At 40.0% G+C, this 25,084-nt stretch overlaps 3 protein-coding genes and 7 non-coding genes across 10 annotated transcripts; 9 read left to right on the top strand and 1 right to left on the bottom strand.

The window, feature by feature from the left end:
- The first annotated feature begins 439 nt into the window (after positions 1 to 439).
- LOC145911248 (collagen alpha-6(VI) chain-like) lies at positions 440 to 14,446 on the top strand. Its single transcript, XM_082998526.1, has 31 exons — positions 440 to 554; positions 862 to 973; positions 1,142 to 1,296; positions 1,736 to 1,899; positions 2,277 to 2,448; positions 3,048 to 3,251; positions 3,433 to 3,639; positions 3,968 to 4,082; positions 4,245 to 4,399; positions 4,720 to 4,883; positions 5,230 to 5,404; positions 5,635 to 5,838; positions 6,002 to 6,220; positions 6,731 to 6,842; positions 6,954 to 7,108; positions 7,172 to 7,335; positions 7,688 to 7,862; positions 8,481 to 8,675; positions 9,041 to 9,268; positions 9,501 to 9,603; positions 9,805 to 9,959; positions 10,314 to 10,477; positions 10,781 to 10,955; positions 11,273 to 11,476; positions 11,744 to 11,971; positions 12,059 to 12,170; positions 12,316 to 12,470; positions 12,767 to 12,930; positions 13,245 to 13,419; positions 13,748 to 13,948; positions 14,261 to 14,446. Exons 2-31 carry the CDS (start codon positions 885 to 887, stop codon positions 14,320 to 14,322), a joined length of 4,950 nt encoding a protein of 1,649 aa, XP_082854652.1. The 5' UTR covers positions 440 to 554; positions 862 to 884; the 3' UTR covers positions 14,323 to 14,446.
- Positions 14,447 to 16,297: 1,851 nt separating this feature from the next.
- Positions 16,298 to 22,128, top strand: LOC145910887 (E3 SUMO-protein ligase NSE2-like). The gene is made up of 6 exons (XM_082998102.1): positions 16,298 to 16,563; positions 16,624 to 16,772; positions 17,303 to 17,414; positions 17,779 to 17,894; positions 21,672 to 21,778; positions 21,852 to 22,128. The coding sequence occupies exons 1-6, from the start codon at positions 16,437 to 16,439 to the stop codon at positions 21,964 to 21,966; spliced, it is 726 nt and encodes a 241-aa protein (XP_082854228.1). The 5' UTR covers positions 16,298 to 16,436; the 3' UTR covers positions 21,967 to 22,128.
- Trnat-ggu (transfer RNA threonine (anticodon GGU)) lies at positions 18,465 to 18,538 on the top strand. The gene has a single exon. It is a non-coding gene; the product is annotated as a tRNA-Thr (tRNA).
- On the top strand, positions 18,834 to 18,907 carry Trnat-ggu (transfer RNA threonine (anticodon GGU)). Its single transcript has one exon. It is a non-coding gene; the product is annotated as a tRNA-Thr (tRNA).
- Positions 19,203 to 19,276, top strand: Trnat-ggu (transfer RNA threonine (anticodon GGU)). Its single transcript has one exon. It is a non-coding gene; the product is annotated as a tRNA-Thr (tRNA).
- On the top strand, positions 19,572 to 19,645 carry Trnat-ggu (transfer RNA threonine (anticodon GGU)). The gene has a single exon. It is a non-coding gene; the product is annotated as a tRNA-Thr (tRNA).
- Trnat-ggu (transfer RNA threonine (anticodon GGU)) lies at positions 19,941 to 20,014 on the top strand. Its single transcript has one exon. It is a non-coding gene; the product is annotated as a tRNA-Thr (tRNA).
- On the top strand, positions 20,310 to 20,383 carry Trnat-ggu (transfer RNA threonine (anticodon GGU)). The gene has a single exon. It is a non-coding gene; the product is annotated as a tRNA-Thr (tRNA).
- Trnat-ggu (transfer RNA threonine (anticodon GGU)) lies at positions 21,061 to 21,134 on the top strand. Its single transcript has one exon. It is a non-coding gene; the product is annotated as a tRNA-Thr (tRNA).
- Positions 22,129 to 22,262: 134 nt separating the features above from the next.
- Positions 22,263 to 24,026, bottom strand: LOC145910886 (glutamine amidotransferase-like class 1 domain-containing protein 3, mitochondrial). Its single transcript, XM_082998101.1, has 6 exons — positions 23,816 to 24,026; positions 23,684 to 23,736; positions 23,353 to 23,520; positions 23,097 to 23,252; positions 22,642 to 22,798; positions 22,263 to 22,494 (listed from the first exon to the last, which is right to left on the bottom strand). The coding sequence occupies exons 1-6, from the start codon at positions 23,912 to 23,914 to the stop codon at positions 22,369 to 22,371; spliced, it is 759 nt and encodes a 252-aa protein (XP_082854227.1). The 5' UTR covers positions 23,915 to 24,026; the 3' UTR covers positions 22,263 to 22,368.
- Between the last annotated feature and the right edge of the window lie 1,058 nt (positions 24,027 to 25,084).

Genomic DNA, 25,084 nt, shown 5'->3' with positions numbered 1-25,084 from the left:
ATTGGTAGTTGGATTAAGGGAACAAAATGTTTTCGTACCGTGCTGCATGAATCGTGTGGCATCCTCACTATTTTTGATGTGCGGGCCGGTTAGAATTGACCCACCACGGGCCGTACCAGCCCACGACCCGGTTAGTGCGGATCCTTGACACTTTTAGTTAGTAAGGCGCAATGTATTTGTAACGCTGTTTTATACAATCAGTCTTCACCAAACATCCTAACCCGACTGTATTAATACTTCTTATGATTTCTAGTATAATTCATAGCGGAAAAAGTTTTTATCATCATATTTTTTTTTATCATAATTTTGAACATCCCGTTTTTTTCCAGAGCCTGAATGCGACCACTTGGTGTTGTCCAGGGGAAGCTTTGAATGTACAGACGGGTTTAGAATCGGCTCCACGTGTTTCGTCACTTGCTCCAGTGGCCAACTTTACCCACCGAGCTCCGACAACATCACTTGCGGGAATCCCCTGATACCCGCCCATCTACAGCCGCACCCGAGGTGGAGTATTCCCCCTGAGAGGTGGAACGTCAGCACACCGTGTTGCGTTGGTGGGTTTAGTTTTGAAACACTTTGAAAACATGTTTGAAATTGATGTGATCTTGAGCAACGACTGTATTTTAACTGTTGCTTTGGCCTGTGGCCAGTTTATTCTAAGAGATTTTAATCTTTAAAATCATTTTACTTAAAACCGTTGCACTGACTGTCTAAACATTTTCCCCTGTGGTAGGCCAATACCTGTTGCATTGAAAAATGGCGTTTTGGTTGCAAACAATTTCCGATGTATTTGTTATTTTTACTTTGATTTTGAGCTTTACTTGGTTCAAGAGTTGTTCATTATGCTTTAATTCCCAACAGACCAATGTCCACCCCACGCTCACATGGACGCCTGTATTGTTCTTGACTCGACCAACTCCGTGGGCGGTGAAAACTGGGAAATCATGACAAATTTTGCCGTCCGTATGATCCAGTAAGTGCTAACAAATCATTGCCAGTTTCGGTGCCGCTTTTAACTGCAATGTAACTGTTCATACAACCATTGCATATTTTAATTGTCCGTCTTTGCCTGTTGATCATTCTGACCACGCTTACGTAATATGTTCCAACAACCTATTAAACACTGTCTGTGCTTCTCTAGATCATTTGACGTCGACTCTGGAAGCACACGATTTTCCGTTTTCCGTTTCGGTACTTTCCCCCACAGTCGGTCGCAGATCCTCTTCAACCAGTTTGTTCGCCACAGTGAGGGTTTGGTGGCAGCCGTCCAAAAACTTGACTGGCTAAGAGCAGGAAGTGGGTTTTTATGTCTTGGGCATTGCAAATTTACTTTTTCCTTTTTTTAAACGCATAGGGCTATAATGCTTAACAATAATCCAAGTATTGTGGCTTTTATTAAAGAGAGTATACTAATATTTGTAATAAGTTATATCAAGTTGGGTAAAATAATAGTTTTATTTTGCCGACGACTTCAAATAATGTGCCCCGTTACCACATGTCATTACACGTATTTCACAAAAACAATTACGACGTAAAATGTACAATTGGTTTAACAATCAAAACTCATTGGGTTTTGGCTTCTTGACACTGAGAATAAAAGACACAGAAAATATACTTTATTCAGGTTTAAGGACGAATATAACCACTAATTCCACCCTTTTCTGCGCCGCATGTCATCGTGAGCGGATCTCAAGTGCCCAACAACAACAAACCTAAACTGTATCTTCTCATCTAGGCACGTTCATCGGACGGGCGCTGACACACGCCAACACCACCATGTTTAACCATGCGAATGGCGACCGCAGTTCTGCTCCCAACGTGTTGTTCATCATCACCGACGGAAGGTCACACGACAACGTCGAGGTCATTTCGCAAGTTTTGCGTGACCGTGGCGTAAAGGTGGGCGAATCGTACATTTTCTTTTGAGTTCCCCAAAAGCATATTGCCTTTAAGGTGTTGTAATGTTTTTTTAAGATTTGCTGAATTGATCTTTATTCACGGGGGGTTAAACAAAGCTTTAACACCGTTAAACAAACGTGTTTTGGTTCTTCTTGTACGTGAATTGAAATTAGTTGAAAGCGTGTAGCGACCAAGCCAATGTTTCCAAATTTGTGTATACTTATATTCAGAACTTTCAAACGATTAGCCCGAAAACCGTTTAAAAAGTTTGAGGTAAAAACAGAAACGAAAAATGATTCAAACAGTACGATGTTTTCCTATCTTTATTTGCATGGACTTTAATGAAAGGTTTCTCACACCAACTTGATGCTCAACAGATCTTTGTCATTGCTGTGACACCGCAACACGGCAAAGCAGACCAGAAGCAGTTGATGCAGATTGCCGGGGAAGAAAGTCGCATTTTCTCGACGACGCTCGGCTTCGACGACTTGAGAGACACTGTGCTCGCCAATAGGGTCACATTCGAGATATGCGGAAACCCATGCGAGAGTAAGAGATTGTTTGTATAGTTAACTCGCTATTATCAAGACAGGGCATCTTTTGGTGGGCAAATGTTTACAAATAGTTGTTTTTGGTGTAAGCAGAAGGTTTGCAAATATCCAAGTTGCTTTTTGTTTCCAAGAATAGACAATTTCCCTGTTATTATTTATACTTTTTCTCTTTCTACTTCATGGGAAATGTCTTCAACTTTGTAAAACTGTTCATGAGATGTTGAAATGTTAACTTTTACCACACCTGAATCAGAACATGACCATGTCAAGCCTGGTTACAAACCACAAACTGGATATCTATTTTGCATATTGATCTGATAAGCGCCTGAAACGATCCTTTATGGATGTAGTCAACTCGTCCATGTATTACTTCTTTTCCTTGTTTACAACCTAAAGTCCTTATTCGTAGCCAGCATGTGCATCATTGTCACATACAAGCCTTGCCAGTGAAAGAATACCTGCCAGTTTTGCTCACTGATGTTTTTATTGGAAAAGCTTGTTCGTAACTGTACAGCAACACGTTTACCTACATAAGAAAATCTCCCGTTTGTATAGACAAACCAACACATAATCATCATGGACCTTTTTGCATTACAGCTATCCATTGCCATCCGATTCACGTGGCACCAGCTAACGGTCAGTTATCGTGCACCAACGGAGATCTGCTCAACAGCACGTGCACTTTTACCTGCGATGAAGGTTACGACATGTATGGTTCAGACTTTTCAACCTGCTTGGACGACGGCAACGGTGATAACGAAGGTGTTTGGAGTCACCCGGACCCAAAATGCCGCATGTTCGGTACGTGATATAGGATACGGAATGAGGGTGGTGCATGTGTGAAAAGGGGCGTTGTGTTAGAAAGTCTAAACATGGCTAAACTAACTGTTTGTCCGAATTAAAATTCCTGACATGTTTAGTAGGATAAGTATTGTATAAAGCAACACTTACAATTTATAAAGTACTAATAACCCATTTGCAGGTCCTATATGCAATGACCTTGAAGTGAGGAACGGTGGATTCCAATGTACGGACGGTTTCAACTACGACTCCACCTGTGAGATACAGTGTGACGTAGGCACCCCTTACCCGCCTTCAGTTAAGTGTCAAGATATGACGTCATCTTCTGCTACCCCACGCTGGGACTTGTCCGGATTGCGATGGAATATATCTGAGCCATGCTGTGGATGTAAGTTTAGATAGCTGTGATAGGAATGTGAACACATGTTACGTGTGTTATGTACAAAAGTTATTTGCATGTATTAAAATTATACTTGGGTGATTTTTTTTCGGAAGTTGTCCCATCGATGAACAGATAACAGTTATAGGCAACTTCAAAACAGAAATTGAATTTAAAACAAACTAAAAACAAGGAAAAACAATCAATTTTGTCGCAAATTATTCTATCTTGTCAGAAGTATTTATACGTATAAAATAAGTTGCTGGAAGAACACTTTTTTTATTTTCCGCATAAAAGTTATAAATGATTCGGTTTTTAAGATTATATGCATTTACAGCGGCGCAGTGTCCTCCAAACGCGTTGGTCGATATCGCTCTTGTTCTCGACTCTTCCTTCTCTGTTCAGGAAGATAATTGGGAAATTATGGTGGAGTTTGCAATTGGAATTATACAGTAAGTTATTCTGAGAAAGATCTCGACTGACGTTCTGAAACGACTGCAAGATTTTCAATCTATTGTTTTTTGTTTGAGAAGAATTTGACGACCACAAAATTTGCTCATGATAGATATATATTTCATAAATTGTGAAAATAATTGTACGTTATGATGTCACAGGACATTCAACATGGGTCCAAGCGGTGCTCGCTTCTCTGTGTTATCGTTTGGTATCGAAGTAGATACAAGCTTCGAAGTTCTCTTCAACACTTACACAGATGACAAGCAAGCATTGCTGGAGGCTGTAAGCGTGATTCCCTACCAAGCCGCAGACGGTTTGTAGCTTGACTGGTTTAAAACATCTGCTGACTGCTGTTATATATGTTCATCCTAAAATTTTCTATGTAGCTTTGGTTTAACATTGGGGCTTTAAAAAGATTAATTTTTGATGAAGTTTTTTATTTCCAAGAGTTTTGTTTTAACAATAACGCTAAAAAATCTAACCTATTACACCCCAGTTCAATTATTCTGAGTAATACTTTTACCACTGCATTTAATATATTTAAAAAAAAAAACGAAACAAAAATTACATCTTGAGTAAATTGTCAAGCTACGTCAATTTAAACACCATTAAATATTGCAAATGCACTTGTAGGAACCTACATTGGAAATGCTCTTTCCTACGCTAGAGACGTTGTGTTCAAACCTCAAAACGGAGATCGTCCCAACGTCAAAAACATACTTGTTGTAATTACTGATGGGATATCGGCCGATCCTGTTGTCAACGTATCGAAAGAAATTCGCCAGCTTGGTGTCAAAGTATGTTACCACCTTGACGTAACTTTTTTGAACAGCTTTGTGGCATGTCCTGCCGTCCAAATAATCTTGCTTCCCAACAAATGTTTCTTGCGTGCAGATAGATAGAACTTCACGGCCCCACAAGTTTAAATGGGATTAAAACCCTAATAATTTTTGAATTAAATTTTTAAATATATTTCGCCATGTTTGTGTACATCATTAATACCGCAACAAAACTTAAAGCAGCAACCTTTGAAACCTGCAAAGCTTTTGGTAAAGACCTGTAACTGTAATCCGAAATAACCAGTGTCAAGCTAGTTGGAAAAATCTGACACACTACTGATCTCACGTTTCTGCCTCTTTACAGACGTTTGCAGTTGGTGTCGAATCTCCCTTTGGGAAACTCTTCAATGAAGATCAGCTCCTTGAGATAGCCGGAAGCCCAGATCGGTTGCTCACCGCTAAGGAAGGTTTCCGTCAACTAGCAAGATCAGCTTTTGTTGCTGAGATAGAAAACGAGATTTGTGGACACCCATGTAGAGGTACTAATAGTTTTATTCTTTCTTCATCCATTATGTGTTGCAAGCGCATAAAAATGTTATGTGCAGTCAGGTTAGTGTTTTAGGTTTATGTTATTTGGTTATTTTGGTGACACAATGTCAGTTAAATAAAGAAACGTAACAAGACACACTATGTGTGCACAAAAATCCTGATAAGCGTAAATTACAAACAAAGTATTACATACAAAATAACTATCTTCCCATCTCCGTAGAAATATTTTGCAACCCGGCGCACAAGGCGCTAACTAACGGCGGAGTAAGTTGCACGGACGGAAACTCTCTTGGCAGTGTTTGCAACTTCGTGTGCGACAAGGGTTACGTAATGGACGGCGAGCCAATATCTACATGCATGGATGGGTTTGACGGATTTACCGATGGCGTATGGAGCTCCCTAGCGCCCACGTGCGTCGAACCACGTAAGTGGAGATTTTCAGCTAAGTGGCGATACAAATCCGTGTTGCAAAAAATGGTGCTTTGAATAAAAGTTCAAGTCAGTATATTTGGGTGCGAAACATACTGTGTAATTTTTAGCAGTGTTTATTTTTAATTTATTGAAAAAAATTTATTATTTCTTTGCAGATATTCCCTGTGATCCACTCGTGGTTTTAAACGGTGATTATCAATGCAACGACGAATTCCGTTTGGGTTCGGGTTGCGAGATTCAATGCGAGACGGGAGAACCCTATCCACCCATGAATGACAACGTGTTGTTCTGTGGCAACTCGAGCGACCCCAAGCTCAGACCTCAGTGGAGCGTTCCTCCAAATAGATGGAATGTGGAAGAACCCTGTTGCTCATGTAAGTGTCCCGATCAAATATTTTATGCATTGTTTTTGTAATCTATGCGGTTGTGTTGCTGCCATTTCGATACCCTTTACTTACTGGCTGATGGTATGTCATTTTTTGATGTCATTGTGTAACTCTGACTACGCTTTCCAAGCCCTTACCAACAGGTTGTACAACTATGCTGATATCATGTTTTTGTTGCTGCCAGGCATATTGTAACTTAATAATCTGTTCTTCTGGCATATATAAAACGACGTTTCGCCTGTTATTCAACAAGGCTTCCTCAAGGTAATGAGACAGGTACAGCACACAACTAACGCCAAAAAACGTGCCAACACGAAAAAGGGGATAACGCTAACACCGCTTGTGAAATCATGTGATGTGTTACGTTTTATATATGCCAGAAGAACAGATTATTAAGTTATGCTGATATCATTTAGTAGAACTAATGTATTTAGCCAAGCACCTATTGTAAATTGAAACGAACAAGAAATTCTAAAACGCAATCTTTTCTTTTTTTAGTGCCTTGTCCCCCTCATGCTTACATGGACGCCGTTATCATACTCGATTCTTCATATTCCGTTCACGAAGAGAATTGGAAAATCATGAAGAACTTCGCAAAGTCCATTGTTGAGTAAGTTGTTTTCACAAAAAAAAACATTCTTTAAATATTTCCGGGACTAGTTAATACGTATCCGATTCCAGACTCTAGGTTCAATATTTCCAATTGTTTTCGTAAATGCAGTTCGTTCGACCTGGAGTCCGGCGTGACGAGATTTTCAGTGTTCAGCTATGGAATGTTCACAGACGACGCAACTCAGGTTTTATTGAACGATTACGTGAAAGACAAGTGGGGCTTGTTGGACGCCATCGACAAAATGGAATGGCTGCAATCTGACGGTAGAGTATACAACAAAACAAAATTACTCATTTTGCAACAAATCATACATGTTGATCTTGTAGGGACCTTTACCGGCAGAGCACTGCGTCATGCTAGAGAAGTGATCTTCCAAGAAGCTAACGGCGACCGCCCTCACGTGGACAACGTGTTGATTGTCGTCACGGACGGACAGTCATGTGACGACATCGAGAAGATATCTGAAGAATTAAGATACGACGGTGTGAAGGTATGGGGAAATTTAGCAGCAATTGCTTTCAAGGGGTAGTCATTGTAGAATCAAATACATAAGAGTTTGGTAATATTAATGGTTGAACACCAACAAGAAAAACTTTGGTGAATATCTAACTATAGTGCGTTGTAATAGCGAAACCTGTAGGTGGATTTTAAAATATGTTTTGTATACATACCGGCCAGATATGGTCTATGTCCAAAAGCATGTACTTTAAATATTAACAGGGAGGTAATTTTTCAGTCAAAAACGAAATAAGTTTGCAAACTTTAAAACAACAAATCTCTTGAAGCAACAATTATCACCGTAACACATTTTTTTCCGACAAACATTCCTAATTTTTATGTAGACACTTGCTGTGGGGGTTTACCCTCCCAAAGGTAAAGACTTTAACCGTGGTCAACTTCTAACGATTGCCGGTGACGAAAGCAGACTCTTCATCCCGAAAGCTGGATTCGAAGATCTTACGCTCACCTTTTTCCGTGAAGCCATGAGTGACGAAATCTGTGGAAACCCATGCGAACGTGAGTATTATAACTTAATATTCGTCACGTGAAAGCTACTTATTGGTATGTTTCGGGATGGGTTTTGTATTAGTCAGTTATCCCCAAGTTGTTTTTATAAATCATCAGCAAAAATAACTATTGACACAACTGTTGTGCATAACTAAATACTTGATGTCATCATTGATCATTACAACTATAATACACCAGTTTCTGCAATACGCCGTGTCAGTCTCAAGTCTATAACTTCAAGTAGTTGCTGGTGCACTATTTTGGACAGATCGGTTGTTTAAAAACTTCATTCGCACGAGGTTTCGCGAGTCTAACCTCGCTTTATTAGATGCTGCAAATGACGTGACAAAGTAAAATAATACATACTTCAGAATAGAATCGCTGAATCCGCTTTAACCAGTTTTATTTTAAACTTTTATTAACATGGCACTTGCAGCGTCGAGCAACACTGCTGGCTTCACAGGCCACATAATACCTTAAATACTACCTAAGCATGTATGGTGCCAATTTTTCATTTTCTTTTAAACACGAGCTTATGCGAGTTCCTCTTGCCTCATCAATGGCAATACAATGAAATGCGGGTACAAGCGTTAATAAAGCATTACAGTGCTGTCTTTTGATACACAGAGATATCTTGTGGCGATGCACCTGCACCAAAGAATAGCGTCACCAATTGCACTCATGGAAATTTCGAGGGTAGCGAATGCTCGTTTGAGTGTCTGGAAGGATTTAAACTGAAAGGCAACAAAACTTCTACTTGTGACGGTGATGGCAAGAAGAGTGGTAACTGGAATCACAAACCTCCCGTCTGCTTAAACATAGGTCGGTATACGATATATTGTTGAAATTATAGCTGGAAGCAAACGGCCTGATTGTACACGCATATTACGAGAGCATTTAATAGTTTTTTTTTTAAGTTCCAAGCACGTAGTGCTATACAGTGGTAGCAGTCGACAGAATTAAAAAAATAAACAATTATTCGTTCATTTTGTGTGTTTTTTTTAATTAATTGTTACAAATTTTGAAACCATAAAATCAGAATTAACATCGCGTTATTTCAATCAAACAAACACGCAACTTTGAAATGTTCACTACCGAACATCGTCCCAATAGTAAAGGAGTATTGTATGTGAATTTTGTTCAGTGTGGTTACAGATTATCATCTTACTGAGTTTTCTTCTGCGCAGTGGCTCCTTGCAGCGACCTCGTTATACAAGGTGGAATACCGGATTGCACCGACGAATTTTTCCTTGACTCCAGATGTGAGGTAACGTGCGAAAGAGGCCGCCTTTATCCCCGACTTTCCGACACTATAAAATGCGTCAACATGACGGAGCTGCACAGGAGCAAATATAACCAGCCACAGTGGGACATACCGCGCAACAGGATGAATATCCAACGACCATGCTGCATTGGTAAGTTGAAAAATGGCGCCACCACTATGGTTTAACTGTCTGCTGTAAAGTTCTTGATTTTAAGAACTAAGTGGCTAATAACAAGTACAGGATGTATAACCGTGTGGTGATGCCAGATATTCTATTTGGGGTATATTTTGGCGATATGTTTGATTGTATTTTTTTAGTGACACCTCGTCTGGTATTTGCAACTTTGCGATTTTCCGGTTTAAAGTGTTTTTTAATTCTCCAGAATCGTGTCCTCCGAGGGATGTTTCTTTCATCCTCGATTCCTCTTCATCAGTTCGTTTGCACAACTGGAACACTATAAAGAACTTCACCAAAAGAATCATACAGTAATACTTTACTTTTTGAGACCTATTAAGTCGAAATAGTGCAGCTCACTATATAAAAAACAATATTAGCTTTATTGCTTATTCATGTTTCATCTATTTTGCGTTCTGTATGGGAATCACTGCAACTGCGAACAAACGTCTACGAAGTCAATAAATCGCATTAACTCTTTTTTTGCTATCTATTGAAATGCTATTTTTTAGGGACGCCGACATGGATTTGGATCAGACCAGGTTCTCAGTTATAAGTTACGGATCATACTTTGACGAAGAAGCCCAAATTTTGCTGGGAGATTACATTGCTAACAAGCAAGGCTTGATCGACGCCATAGACAAACTCGAGTGGTTGGAATCCGACGGTAAATATTCTTTTTCTTGCTAAACAGTAATTCTAGTGCAAACCACAATCTACACTAAAGTGTCTTCTTTTACAATCATTCTTCAATAAGAATTCATATCATAAATTCAAACAGTGATCTCGTAAAGACATTACCGGTTTCTATAACTGCTATATTGACAGAAGCAGTTTTTCGCCAATAATGAATTTGGCACCTTTTTGCAATAAAAAAAGACTAGCAATAAACAAAAACATCTGTCTTTATATAAACCTAACTTACCAATAACCCTTATTTTTGAACAATTTGTAGGTTAAAATCCTTATAACATGTAAAACAAACCCTTACAATTATTATTATGAGTTCTCTATACGATAGGCACTGTCACTGGTAAAGCCATGCAGCATGCACTTGATGTCGTGTTTAAGCAAGAAAACGGTGACAGGCCACAAGTAGGCAACGTGTTGGTTGTTATAACGGACGGCGTGTCGTGCGATCAAGTGGAGAGCGTTTCCGAGGAGCTGAGAGCAAGAGGAGTTATGGTAAGAAACACAGTAGGAATTATGTTTGAACAAAATGTCGGGTTAAACATCAACATTTATGTTTGATTTTTTAAAGCAAAAAGGTAATTTTTGCATCGCCAATTGAAAAACATAATGAAAGTGTAAGGCTATATGCAGTTACACTGTTTGCGGAGTTCAAACAAATGGTGGTGATGCTGCATTATGAACTGCAAAAATCGGAAGGAAATGTAGTGTTTATAATTATGTAGCCCATTTATAAAGGACTGACAGGGTTGGCTTTTTAAAACTGCAATAACAACAAAACTTTATCCAATATATCAGACTTACGCTTTCGGGGTGAATCCCCCACATGGACCCCCGATGAACGAGACCCAGCTAATGATGATTGCTGGATCGGCTGATAGGTTGTTCATGCCCGATGCTGGGTTTGAAGACCTGGGAACTGAGATATATTCGACCAGTATGAATGAAGAGATATGCGGCAACCCGTGTGAAGGTACTGAAGTTGTGGCTTTTCTTGTTATCTATGAAGAAATCAAGCTTTTCCTTGAGCAAGTTTTAGGCATAAAACTACTGCTTTTTTCGACTTTACGTTATTGAAAGCATGCACGCTTACATTTTATTATTTACGAATTTCGTTTCAAACTACTGGAGAATATATTTATATATTATGACAAAATTGTGCAAGCACAGTATACACATGTTCGCTGGTTTCAACTCCGGCTAATCTGTCTAAAGACCACAATTTAACTTTTATTTATATTCACCACAAGTAAAGGCTGAACAAAATTAAAACGTGTTCTTCCATTTCAGAGGTCAAATGCAACCCGTCGCACGTAGCGCCCACTAACGGCGAAATGGCTTGTTCGTTCGACAACCTCATACACAGTGTGTGCATCTTCGAATGCTATCCAGGCTATGAGCTAAAAGGTTCTGATTCTTCTACCTGCGTAGACGATAAGGACGGAGACAGCGAAGGTGTTTGGACCTCCTCGACTCCTCTATGCGTCCCAAAGGGTAGGAATAAAGTTTGTGTATTGTTGACCACAAAGCTTGATATCATAAATCTTAATGGCAATGTCTGATAACGGCACTGAACCGACTCATGTCGTATTGCTTGACAAGTGATACGTTTTAATTAGGATGTGGATGTGGGATTATTCTTGTATGATTTTAGCACTTAAATAAATCTCTAGCCTAAAATCAGAAAAATCACAGCATGATTTGCTAGTAACGAATTGCTATGTTTATATATATTATAACCTTAAACTTTGACTTTCTCAGGCGAATCTTGCGAAGAATTAAGTGTGCTCAACGGCGACCTCGAGTGTTCAGATAAATTTAACTTCCGCTCTCATTGCGAGATCTTATGTCCAACCGGCGAACCTTACCCACCCATGCGTGACAACATTACCACTTGCGGCTCAACGAGCTTAACTCAAGCGGAACAGCCTAAACCCAAATGGACAATACCTGACAACAAGTGGAAAGTTACAAGACCCTGTTGTGCCGGTGAGATTGAACAAAAAACTGTTTGCACTTAATACTGCTTGTCTCGTGGTGTCCAATTAAAAAAAAAACTTTAAATTTTTCTTGTAGAACTGTGTCCGCCACACGCGTTTATGGATGCGTGCTTTGTGCTCGACTCCACCTTCTCTGTGGGTTTGGAAAACTGGAATACAATGAAAAACTTCACCAAGCGAATTATAAGGTAGAGCGTTTTTTGCCATGGTTGTTGAAATGTTGATTTTTTTCTTCTTATCTTTTTCCTAATACTTGAACTAATGATTATGGTTAAAAACAATAGAGCCTATAGTATTGAGTGAACTGCAGACATGTTGTATGTGTCTCTATAGTGCTTTCGACATGCTTGGAGATGTGGCTCGTTTTTCCGTCTTCAACTATGGAACAGCACAGACCAATTTCTCGGAGATTCGCTTCAACGATTTTATCGGCGACAAACCCGGACTCCTACATGCACTTGACGAGTTTCAATGGCTCAAAGCTGACGGTACACTTTGACTATCCAAAGATGTACTTACATATAATAACCCCCAAATTTCAGTACATTTTAAACCGGTTTATTTAAGCATTATGTTACATACTAAAAATTCCTGTTAGTTCAATTTTTGTGTCCTATGCATTAGAGTATCAAAAAACAAAAATTCTCCATTTTTATATGTTAGTTGGAATTTTGTTAAAAATCGTATCGATTTTAAAAGAATTCATGAACATCATTTTTTAATAAAGCTCACAAGCATTTCGTTATTACCTCGCGGTATATATAATTTACAACAACTCTAACAGGGACCAATACTAGCAACGCTCTGCGACACGCAAGGGAAAATATCTTCACAAGAGCAAGCGGGGATCGGCAGAATGTGAGCAACTTGTTGATAGTCATTACCGACGGCAGATCGGACGACTCAGTAGACGAGGTTGCTAGGAGTTTACGAAAAATGGGCGTAAAGGTATATGATGTGGATTTTTTTCGTCAAATTCTTTGTATGACCGAAGGTGGCTTTATTTATGCGAGAAAGCACTAATTACGCATTTTAAACACATGTGTTGGAAACATTTGCGTAGAGATTGTGCAACCTATTTCAACTTTCGCCACACGAAATGCATATACTGGTTATACCACTAGCGCAAATCCTCCAACGAATACATTTTTGTGTGTTGCTTAGAAACCGTTAGGAGACTTTTCATTAGAGCAGATTGTGCACAGAAATAAACGCGTTGCAACACTTTATTCTCTGTTACTGAATATACGCATTGAACACAGACGTTTGCGTTGGGCGTCCATCCTCCAACATTCGGAACACCTCTGAATCGCACAGAACTGAGTATTATCGCTGGAAGCGAGGATCGACTTTTCATACCAACTTCCGGTTTCGCCAGTCTTACCCAAGTTTTCGCCGATCAAATAAGTGAAGAAATATGTGGCAACCCATGTGAACGTAAGCTTGATTTTTTAAAAAGACATGAAAAAATACATTGGGTCATGTTTACTCACATTGCGTTATTTTATATTTTTGTGTAATCTGGACTATATATTTTTTTGACTTAATTATGTTTAAACTGCTGGACCACTTTGTTGTTATAAATAGACGCAAACCTGGATAGAATGGATTTCGATGGTTTGACTTTACAAATAATTTTTCAATGTTTATGTTGAAACCCGATCTTAATTTAAGCTAAAATAAGTATTATGTCTCAGCATTTTTACAGTGTCAGTGAAATTAGTTTCGCATTATCATCACTTTAAACTTCGGATGTACTTTTCAGGAATATCATGTCCTGTCATTGAACACGCCGCAAACGGTGAATTCATCTGCAGCAGGGGAAATGCCTTGATGAGTATATGCGTGTTTACTTGCGATGAAGGATATGAACTGCAGGGATCAAAGTCCACCATCTGCAATGAAGACTTCGATGTTGAGGGCAGCGGAAGGTGGAGCAACCCTTTCCCTACTTGTGAACCGATAGGTGAGGCTTCTTTGTAATGAGATGTGGCATGAAATGCCTTGAGTAGTTGCTTAAGCATGTTTAAAACCTTGTAAAGGTTTATATCGACTTCATCTGTATTCGTTGAAATAAATAAAAATATTTGGTTCACAGCCAAACAAATAGACAGTGTTTTTACTTTGAAACAGTGTAATATATGACGATAAAACCCATCTTGGCTGTACTGCAAAATAAGTGGTTTTGTTGTTGTTTTATTTTAATATGTTGATCATATTTAACTGTGTCTGCATCGCTGACATTGTTGTGGGAACAAAAATATATTTTTGATTGCAGTGCATGCCATTTTTGTTGGAGAGGGCAGCGGCGGTTCGGATGTCCGAAAGATTGGGCCATAATATCGATGTTTCGGTTTATAGACACAAAATGTTAGGTTTTTGGTTTTATTATTTGCCTTTTTTGCTTGTATTTTGTTTCTAAGCTTTCTTCGCGGATGTAAATTAATAAAGTGTTTATTGCCCACTTTTGGAATGCTTGTCAACCCGATAACAAAATAGCACACGAAGATGGTCTTCTGACAGAGAAAGATTGTAGAAGGTTTTTTTTTTTTATTTGCGCAGTTAAGTATATCACAAAATAAAACTAGATCTGGCAGGCTATCCATTTCGTACCTTATTCCATGAATAATTCACGCAACGCAACGGTATAATGGTTTGTGGGTAAAACAAACAAACAAACCCGAGTGACGGTATTACCTTTTTATTTCGTTCAATAAATAAACTCACACTGAACACGAAAATGTAGATAAGGAGAGGTGGGAAGTGTGGACGGTATGCGCATAGCGACAGTTTAACGCGACATACGACATGAAGGTTTGCGACATGAAAACATGATTTATTAGGCCTGTTTACATGATCGGGACTTATTAGTCCCGGGACTTTCAAAAGTCTCGGGACTTTAAAGTCCCGGGACTATCTCCGTTTACATGATCGGGACTTTGCGTAAAGTCGCACTGAATGCTGGTCGCAGTGTTAGGGTTAGCAAAACTTAAAATCACCAATTTCTATAAGACTGGACGAAGAAATTAAGTCTGGGCTGCGAATGGCTTGACGTCGGCCATATTTGATTGATACTGCAAGAGATATAGAAACAATCGTCGTGCGTTTTTATCAAAATAAAAACGAAAACTAAATCAAATATGCATTGGCATGCTCTGGTAATAAAAATATTACTTTCCACTAATTTTGTATGTGCGTTTGTGTCATTTTGCTTTGCAATGATTGTATTTAAAGAATATAAAGTGTCATGTATCTGCAAGGCAGCATTCTAAACACCACATTACTACTTACTGTAGCCTATCTCTCAAAGTTGAAAATTGTGATGTAAATTTGTAATTTTTCCTTACCTATTAAAAGAAAGCAATAAAACAACTACAGACTTGTTTGTTTATTCACAAAACTACCAGATGAAAGAAGGAATTGATACAAAAAGACAAATGATCCAGTTAACCAAGCACAAAAAATTTAATAAAACCAATACAATGTAATATCCCCACAAAATGTTATGAATACAAAATAAAAACAGAATTTTTTATTGCAAAATAATGCCAACAGCAAACATGCCCTGTGAATGTAGAATGTAGCTTTTCTCAGGAAAAACCAAGACCTTTTTTTATTCTGAAGATTCAATAGCACAGGAACAGGATGTATACATTTGATGCGAACATGGGTTCAATTCATAGGTCTTAAAAACACAAAAAATTTTAGTGTAAAATATTGTTGCTTTACAACATTTATTTTGCAATTTCTGCTCTTAGCAGACTACACCAATTTCTTTGTAAGTTTGGGTTTTATTGCCAAAGTGTATGATTGGGTAGCTCACTTAAAGTAAAACATAAAACCCAACCTTAATAAATACATCAAGTTAGTTTGTTTTTAAAGCAAATCTGTAATAATACCTATGATTCACTTACCATATTCTTCACCTGTCTTGGGACTGCCAAGTGTATTTTACAATTCCTGGTGAGGAGTTGGTCAGATTTTCTGGTACCATTTTTCAGCACTAAAATTTTCTTGCGCCTGTGCCACAAAATGTAACTATACCAACTTGAATATTTTGCTTGGCGATTTTTAACGCAAAAAGATGTCAAGCTGTAACAACTTTCGGCAACATATATGGTATCCGGCCATATTTGTTTTGTGCTTTTATGCAAAAAGACGTTTTTATTTTAACTGGGCAGCTGTTTTTCGAAACCTTTAGCTAGATGGCTCCCGGGACTTTTGGTTTGAGACCTGCTTCGTACCGGGACTTTCAAAAGTCCCGATAAAAGTCTCGGTACCTTGACTTAAATTACGTCACTTCCTGCCTGGAGTCCCGTTTGCTGAAAGTCCCGACGAAAGTCCCGATCATGTAAACAGGCCTACTGTTTTGAAAATTTTTTTGACAAGTTTTCAAGGAAAAGTGTCCAAAAGAGGCAGCGTATTGCTATTTTGTGTGCGAGCAAAATTATAAGATGTCTGATACCACCAGTGACCGGCACATAGAAGGTGCGTTAAGCAATATTAACAAGATGTCAGAATACATAAAAACGGGAAAGCAAGAAGTTCTTGAAGTGGGAATGGACTTAATCGAACACAAAGGTTTGATGTACAATTATGCTGAACATTAATGAATGTAAACTTTAGTTTGTTGAACTTCAGTTGAAGACCCTGGGATGGACAGTTTACAAGACTGCATCCTGCAATTAGTAAAAGCCGAACAACGTGTCAAAGCATTTACTCAGTCGGTAAATACCATAAAAACAAGATGGCAGGAAGGAGAACTCGATGATTCCGATGATGTTGTTGAGGTGTGAATAATGCAAATGCAGACTTTAGTTATTTTTGTGGATACAAATCTTCAGTGATATGCACAAGGTGGATTGGAAAAATTGTAATTTAAGCGGATGGTTTTTTTTATGTAAACATTGCTTACAGGGAAAATCCAACATTTTTGCATATGCGTAATGTATTAACTGATTTGTTCTGTGCATGTTTGTGATGAAATTGAAAAAAATGGGACAACTCGCTCACTTTTTTTCAATTTGGTACACAAGAAAAGTTGCACGCTACTAATATATTTATATATACCAGATAGGAAAAAAAATACCATGTGCCATAGCAAAATTTAACTGATATTCCACGCAATAAAAATTAGCTAATGCATTAAAATACACAAAACGTTGGGATTGTCTGCGCAAATGGCAATCGGCGAAATAAAATACTCTGCGCTCATTTTAAACTTTCCAATCTGACAGTTTCACTTTACAGTTAAAAAAACTTTCTTTATAATTTTGAGGAAGTATAAACATGTTCATCATTAAACATATATATGCCACAGATGCTACAGAATGATCTAAAGGCTGAAGAAGAGAGATCCTTGGACGAGAAACACTTGTGGGACCATGAGTTTATGACTGCTTTTGTCGATCAAATGAAAGCTGCAGATCCAGGTTAATTTAATATGTACTTCTCTTTCAAGTTATACAATATGTATAAACCCACCAAACACAACAACGTTTTAAAGCCCATGATCTCTCGTGAATCAAGTTTTTATGAATGTAAAACGGTGAATGTTTTTATTATTTTTAAATTTTGTCAGTTATTTTATTGTATAGATGGTTCATAACACATTGACCATCTTAATAAACCCAAACTATGTGCCTCTTTGTTTGCAACCAGCTTGATATATTTTTAATATCTGCTCATATAGGATAATCTGTAACTGAATATAATGCAAACTAATATGCATCTTACATTCTTACTATACATTTAAAGTGAAAAAAAATGTTTAATGACATTTGTACATCATTGTAGATGTTATGTTACAAAATGGTAGCTCTGCCGGATGCAGTACCAGCAGCAACCAAACCACCAATGAAGAAATAGAAGTACGACAAGAACAGGTTGCTTTGAAATGTCCAATTACACAGGTTGGTGTTTAAATAAACTTTCTAGATGCCTACATACAGCCTGTTGTAAAACTGACTTAATATCTACAATTCCAGGGGTTTACTCAAAAACACAAATATTTTATAAATGAGAAGTAATGCCATGCTTACGCATAGCAAGGCGGGATCGCCCCACTGCGCACCAGTGTACCTTGGCCACAATATACCCCGTAAAGCCACTGAGCTCCTGTAGCTCAATTGGTAGAGCGTTGGGCCTGGTTAGCCCAGGGTCGTGAGTTCAAACCTCACCGGAAGCTTGATTTTTCAGATCTCGCTCCGACTTGTCGGGAAAAGTGGCTGATCCAGCTTGGCTGCAATGCCTTGGCTGCGAAGCCTGTGAACCTTATGATCAGAATATTAGAGCTGTGATCGCCAAATATAAAGGGCCTGCGCAGTGGGGCGATCCCGCCTTGCTATGCGTAAGCATGGCATTACTTCTGCGTTATCTGATTACGGTGGTGGAGATCCTCTACGCATGTGAAGGTCGCCTGACAAGTTGTGCGCTTGCGCACCAGTGTACCTTGGCCACAATATACCCCGTGAAGCCACTGAGCTCCTGTAGCTCAGTTGGTAGAGCGTTGGGCCTGGTTAGCCCAGGGTCGTGAGTTCAAACCTCACCGGGAGCTTGATTTTTCAGATCTCGCTCCGACTTGTCGGGAAAAGTGGCTGATCCAGCTTGGCTGCAATGCCTTGGCTGCGAAGCCTGTGAACCTTATGATCAGAATATTAGAGCTGTGATCGCCAAATATAAAGGGCCTGCGCAGTGGGGCGATCCCGCCTTGCTATGCGTAAGCATGGCATTACTTCTGCGTTATCTGATTACGGTGGTGGAGATCCTCTACGCATGTGAAGGTCGCCTGACAAGTTGTGCGCTTGCGCACCAGTGTACCTTGGCCACAATATACCCTGTGAAGCCACTGAGCTCCTGTAGCTCAGTTGGTAGAGCGTTGGGCCTGGTTAGCCCAGGGTCGTGAGTTCAAACCTCACCGGGAGCTTGATTTTTCAGATCTCGCTCCGACTTGTCGGGAAAAGTGGCTGATCCAGCATGGCTGCAATGCCTTGGCTGCGAAGCCTGTGAACCTTATGATCAGAATATTAGAGCTGTGATCGCCAAATATAAAGGGCCTGCGCAGTGGGGCGATCCCGCCTTGCTATGCGTAAGCATGGCATTACTTCTGCGTTATCTGATTACGGTGGTGGAGATCCTCTACGCATGTGAAGGTCGCCTGACAAGTTGTGCGCTTACGCATCAGTGTACCTTGGCCACAATATACCCCGTGAAGCCACTGAGCTCCTGTAGCTCAGTTGGTAGAGCGTTGGGCCTGGTTAGCCCAGGGTCGTGAGTTCAAACCTCACCGGGAGCTTGATTTTTCAGATCTCGCTCCGACTTGTCGGGAAAAGTGGCTGATCCAGCTTGGCTGCAATGCCTTGGCTGCGAAGCCTGTGAACCTTATGATCAGAATATTAGAGCTGTGATCGCCAAATATAAAGGGCCTGCGCAGTGGGGCGATCCCGCCTTGCTATGCGTAAGCATGGCATTACTTCTGCGTTATCTGATTACGGTGGTGGAGATCCTCTACGCATGTGAAGGTCGCCTGACAAGTTGTGCGCTTACGCATCAGTGTACCTTGGCCACAATATACCCCGTGAAGCCACTGAGCTCCTGTAGCTCAGTTGGTAGAGCGTTGGGCCTGGTTAGCCCAGGGTCGTGAGTTCAAACCTCACCGGGAGCTTGATTTTTCAGATCTCGCTCCGACTTGTCGGGAAAAGTGGCTGATCCAGCTTGGCTGCAATGCCTTGGCTGCGAAGCCTGTGAACCTTATGATCAGAATATTAGAGCTGTGATCGCCAAATATAAAGGGCCTGCGCAGTGGGGCGATCCCGCCTTGCTATGCGTAAGCATGGCATTACTTCTGCGTTATCTGATTACGGTGGTGGAGATCCTCTACGCATGTGAAGGTCGCCTGACAAGTTGTGCGCTTGCGCACCAGTGTACCTTGGCCACAATATACCCTGTGAAGCCACTGAGCTCCTGTAGCTCAGTTGGTAGAGCGTTGGGCCTGGTTAGCCCAGGGTCGTGAGTTCAAACCTCACCGGGAGCTTGATTTTTCAGATCTCGCTCCGACTTGTCGGGAAAAGTGGCTGATCCAGCTTGGCTGCAATGCCTTGGCTGCGAAGCCTGTGAACCTTATGATCAGAATATTAGAGCTGTGATCGCCAAATATAAAGGGCCTGCGCAGTGGGGCGATCCCGCCTTGCTATGCGTAAGCATGGCATTACTTCTGCGTTATCTGATTACGGTGGTGGAGATCCTCTACGCATGTGAAGGTCGCCTGACAAGTTGTGCGCTTACGCATCAGTGTACCTTGGCCACAATATACCCCGTGAAGCCACTGAGCTCCTGTAGCTCAGTTGGTAGAGCGTTGGGCCTGGTTAGCCCAGGGTCGTGAGTTCAAACCTCACCGGGAGCTTGATTTTTCAGATCTCGCTCCGACTTGTCGGGAAAAGTGGCTGATCCAGCTTGGCTGCAATGCCTTGGCTGCGAAGCCTGTGAACCTTATGATCAGAATATTAGAGCTGTGATCGCCAAATATAAAGGGCCTGCGCAGTGGGGCGATCCCGCCTTGCTATGCGTAAGCATGGCATTACTTCTGCGTTATCTGATTACGGTGGTGGAGATCCTCTACGCATGTGAAGGTCGCCTGACAAGTTGTGCGCTTACGCATCAGTGTACCTTGGCCACAATATACCCCGTGAAGCCACTGAGCTCCTGTAGCTCAGTTGGTAGAGCGTTGGGCCTGGTTAGCCCAGGGTCGTGAGTTCAAACCTCGCCGGGAGCTTGATTTTTCAGATCTCACTCCGACTTGTTGGGAAAGAGGCTGATCCAGCTTGGCTGCAATGCCTTGGCTGCAATGCCTTGGCTGCGAAGCCTGTGAACCTTATGATCAGAATATTAGAGCTGTTATCGCCAAATATAAAGGGCCTGCGCAGTGGGGCGATCCCGCCTTGCTATGCGTAAGCATGGCATTACTTCTGCGTTGTCTGATTACGGTGGTGGAGATCCTCTACGCATGTGAAGGTCGCCTGACAAGTTGTGCGCTTGCGCACCAGTGTACCTTGGCCACAATATACCCCGTGAAGCCACTGAGCTCCTGTAGCTCAGTTGGTAGAGCGTTGGGCCTGGTTAGCCCAGGGTCGTGAGTTCAAACCTCACCGGGAGCATGATTTTTCAGATATCGCTCCGACTTGTCGGGAAAAATGGCTGATCCAGCTTGGCTGCAATGCCTTGGCTGTGAAGCCTGTGAACCTTATTTTATAAATGACTACATTTTTATCACTGTGTTGACAACATACATTTGTCGAATGCACCAGCCATAAGAATAATGGTCATTGCCTCCATTCAAATAAATTAGGCCTTGTAAACCAGTGGATATTGTTCTTGCTGTTTATCAAGAAATGTAAAATAAAGTGTTTCCCTGCAGTTTAAAGCCTAAGGCACACAAAAAGAATGAAAATATTAAAATAATTCTGTTTTCGAAAAAATATATACCATTGTTGCTTGTGCAATCTTATTGTTTCCATTTCTGTTTACTAGAGTACGGTTAATTTGTTGTTCATTCTGTAAGCCACTAGTATGAATGAATTTCATGATAAAAAAAATGGTTGAATTCCCCTGTATGCCAAGTATGATTCAGTGTAGCCAAAACCTCTGCAAATTGGCAAAGCCGGGCCATTTACTTTTTCATTGAAACTTTGCAGTGTGAAATGACAGACCCCGTGAAAGACCCTACCTGTGGCCACTGTTTTGAAAAGGATGCCATTACTGCTCACATTAAACAGAACCTAAAGCGCAAGAAACAGCCAAAGTGGGTTAAAAACATTGTGTGTTTCTGTCATTGCCTGATAATCTAAAATACCGTTTGTATTAACCTTCTGCAGGTGTCCATTTCCCGGCTGTGGAAATATCCTGATATTGGCAAAATTAGAGAGTAATGTTGCACTCAAGCGCATGATTGAGCGAAAAAAGCGAGGGCCTGCAGAATCTTCCAACTGATTGTTTGTAAATCGTTTTTGATTTTCCCAGTTCAATGTTCACATTCTCAATTTGGTACTTGCTGTTTTGATATCGCATACCATGCAACTGTGCTGTGTATTCTTGTGCTGTCTCCAGTGCTCAGCTTCCTTTTTGATAGGACACACACCCAAGGTGTTACCATTAATGCAGTATGCTGTTTTCACATGACTCCTTTGGGCGATATGCTTTACCTGTTTTCTGTACAAATTAAGGCACATTTTGGTGCTTTTGTTACTACACATAGTGCTCCGCATAACCTGCCTAAATTCTTGACCTTTTCATTATGTTTGAACTTGATTTATTTGCGCAACACAATAAACGCCGAATCATGCTGCCAAGAAAATACGTAATGCTGATGATGCACCCCTTATGCAGTTTAGTTCACTTCGTCATTTTAAGCATAGTAGAAATCATGACACCAACTCCATCGAAGACTTCATGAACTGCAGTGTTGCACATGTACGCTGGAGTAGTCACCAACTTTGCCTTGGCATCAACATGCACCTCGTTGATAACCGACAAGTTAAGGAAATACAACTGTGTACAACAACTGCAAACAATCATGTGAAGTTAAATTGATCCAATGGACATTTACTTTAATCTATTACAGATGCAAGTATAAGCAACATTGCATGTAAACAAAATAAAGGATATTGTAACATCTTTTTGTACGTGCTTAGCTCCACATTGCTCCAAAGCACCCACAGTGCCAGCATAAGGCCATTTGCCACCTTCCTCAGATGCATGACCAACAGTGATTTCAACACCAGGCAAGCATTTAGCAGCCAACACTGGTGAAATGCATGCCATCCTACAAATGACAAAACATCAGGCCAAGTTTTAGTGTTTATGCACCTGATTGTTGACATAACCCTGAGGAAGTCTCGCCGGATGGCAGATGAAACATCGGTTTCAAATAAAATTTTAGAAACTGAAGTGCCAGAAGAGCAATTCTGATTTATAAGTATGCCTGGCAGCAAAAAATAAATAATAGCAGTGTAAAACAGGCCAGGTCATTTAAAACAGTCCCTGTCACTGTAAATTCATTTTTAATCAAAAATGTTCAAGGAAATACAACTGAAAAACAGTATTTTTGCATAACTTGTTACCCAATGGGCTTTGAATCTGCATGAAAGGACTTGATTACTCTCTCAACATCTGAGTTTAAACTGCAATTAACATTTTCTGTCGCCCAGGTTGACAGATTTTTTGCAGCACCAAATCCACCAGGAAACACAAGAGCATCAAAATCTGAAGAATTTAACCTTCAAATACAAGCATTCTCACATTGTTTTTAAAAAGAAATAGTTTGAATATAATTTTGTAAAATTGCATAAAACATTCCACAAAAAAGGACAAGCATACTGGGATAAAGCTGATACGTTGCCTCTAGCAATTCGTGCAGATTCGCAAAGGACATTTCTGTTTGGTTGCATTTCTTCCCCTTTTGTATGATCGATGGTGTGCATCTGATCTACATCAGGGGCATACATCTTCACATCTGCTCCAGCTCTACTCAGGTGAACAAGGCATCTGAAACCAACAAAAATGTAATATTAGATATTAAGTGAATCAAACTTGTTTTGATAATCGGCATTGTTGTACTCAAAATCTTCAGTGGCATTTTATTTCCGAATATGGAAGATTGTTTAACATCACAAAAAAAGAAAAAAACATTAATTTTCATGTAACGTACGCTGATGCTTCATGTACTTCTGATCCATCATACACTCCGCAACCAGACAAAATCTACAAAAAAAGTGTTGTTTTTTGTCAGGAGTGTGTCAAAAACAAAGTACTCTACAAAATATAGGTCCCTTCAGCCTACCACGGCAACTTTTGCAGACATTGCAATGCACCCGGTGTTAATGAAACGACTTGAATACAGAGGTACAAACTTGAGGGTTTTTCCAATCGCAGATTGCATTCTACGATGCGGACACCAAATGTTTATCTTCAGTTTCCTGATCACCTTAGTGTAAACGCATAGGCATTACTTAGTTATAGTCTCAACTTAATGAACTTTTTGCAACAATAACACTATTAAAACTTTTTAATTGTTAGCAGAAAACGCATTGACCCATAAAGTTTCACGTGACAAGAGAAACCCACAACGGGGTTTTCCCGCAGTAAAAATATGACTTTTTCATCAATAAAACAAGCTATTGACTAATGAAAAAAATAACCGCAGACTGTTAAAAAAAGAAGAATAAAACACAAACAACTCCAGCAAGATCATACAAAAGGAGTATACAGCGAAAAGAAAAAGATGAACGCACAAGAAATGCGAATAAAAACCTAAACAAGAAATGATAATACCGGCTGAAACCCAGCTGTTCAAAACACTGGGTACTGAAGACGTTATTAACCGCATGTAACGCATTGCAACAAAAACACGGCGCCTGAAAAACTATTTTACACTATTATGTTGTAATAACAGGCTACTCGTGTTGTACAATTCCAAAAGAAAAAATCAAAAAATTAATACGCTTGAGTTAATACGTTACCCGAACCGTTTACAAACATAGCTTGCCCCGAGTTCGACCGCCCTTTTCACAAATCCGCTAACAATTTTCGTTTAGTTTTGATAAAACAACATGGAAAATTAAATGGCAGATACCGAAACGTAAACCATTCGGTTATAGGCTATTAACCGGTTATGTCCAGTTGCATTTGGGGTTTAGGACGGTTTGTGATTTTAATAAATATATAGTGTTGGGGTGCAAATAAATACCGCCAGCAAATGAAAAATATTGCAACTTTGTTTGTTGTCAAGCCTTTTGACCACTTTCCGCTCTAATTGAATGTGTCTATGCAACAAACTCCTACCACCGGGTAACTGGTTTGACGGGTAATGCATGAATAACATGTTTTGATCATTTTTGATGGAACAGATAATTAAGGTGCCGTTAGGGATTTAAGCTTTCATGCGGTTTAATGCGGTATGCAAATTGATTACCATGTTTACGAAAAGCACCACAGGCACGTTAATGGAGTGTTGGGGTTTTTGGAAACAAGGTCACACGTCGGGACTTATAAACAGAAAACCATTGTAAAAAAAAAATACCACAGTGTTCCTTTTTCTTCCATCAAGTTT

The sequence above is a fragment of the Ascidia mentula genome, chromosome 8 (assembly GCF_947561715.1).
Source record: "Ascidia mentula chromosome 8, kaAscMent1.1, whole genome shotgun sequence".
Classification (NCBI taxonomy): Eukaryota; Metazoa; Chordata; class Ascidiacea; order Phlebobranchia; family Ascidiidae; genus Ascidia; species Ascidia mentula.
This window is presented reverse-complemented; position numbering and strand designations above follow the sequence as displayed.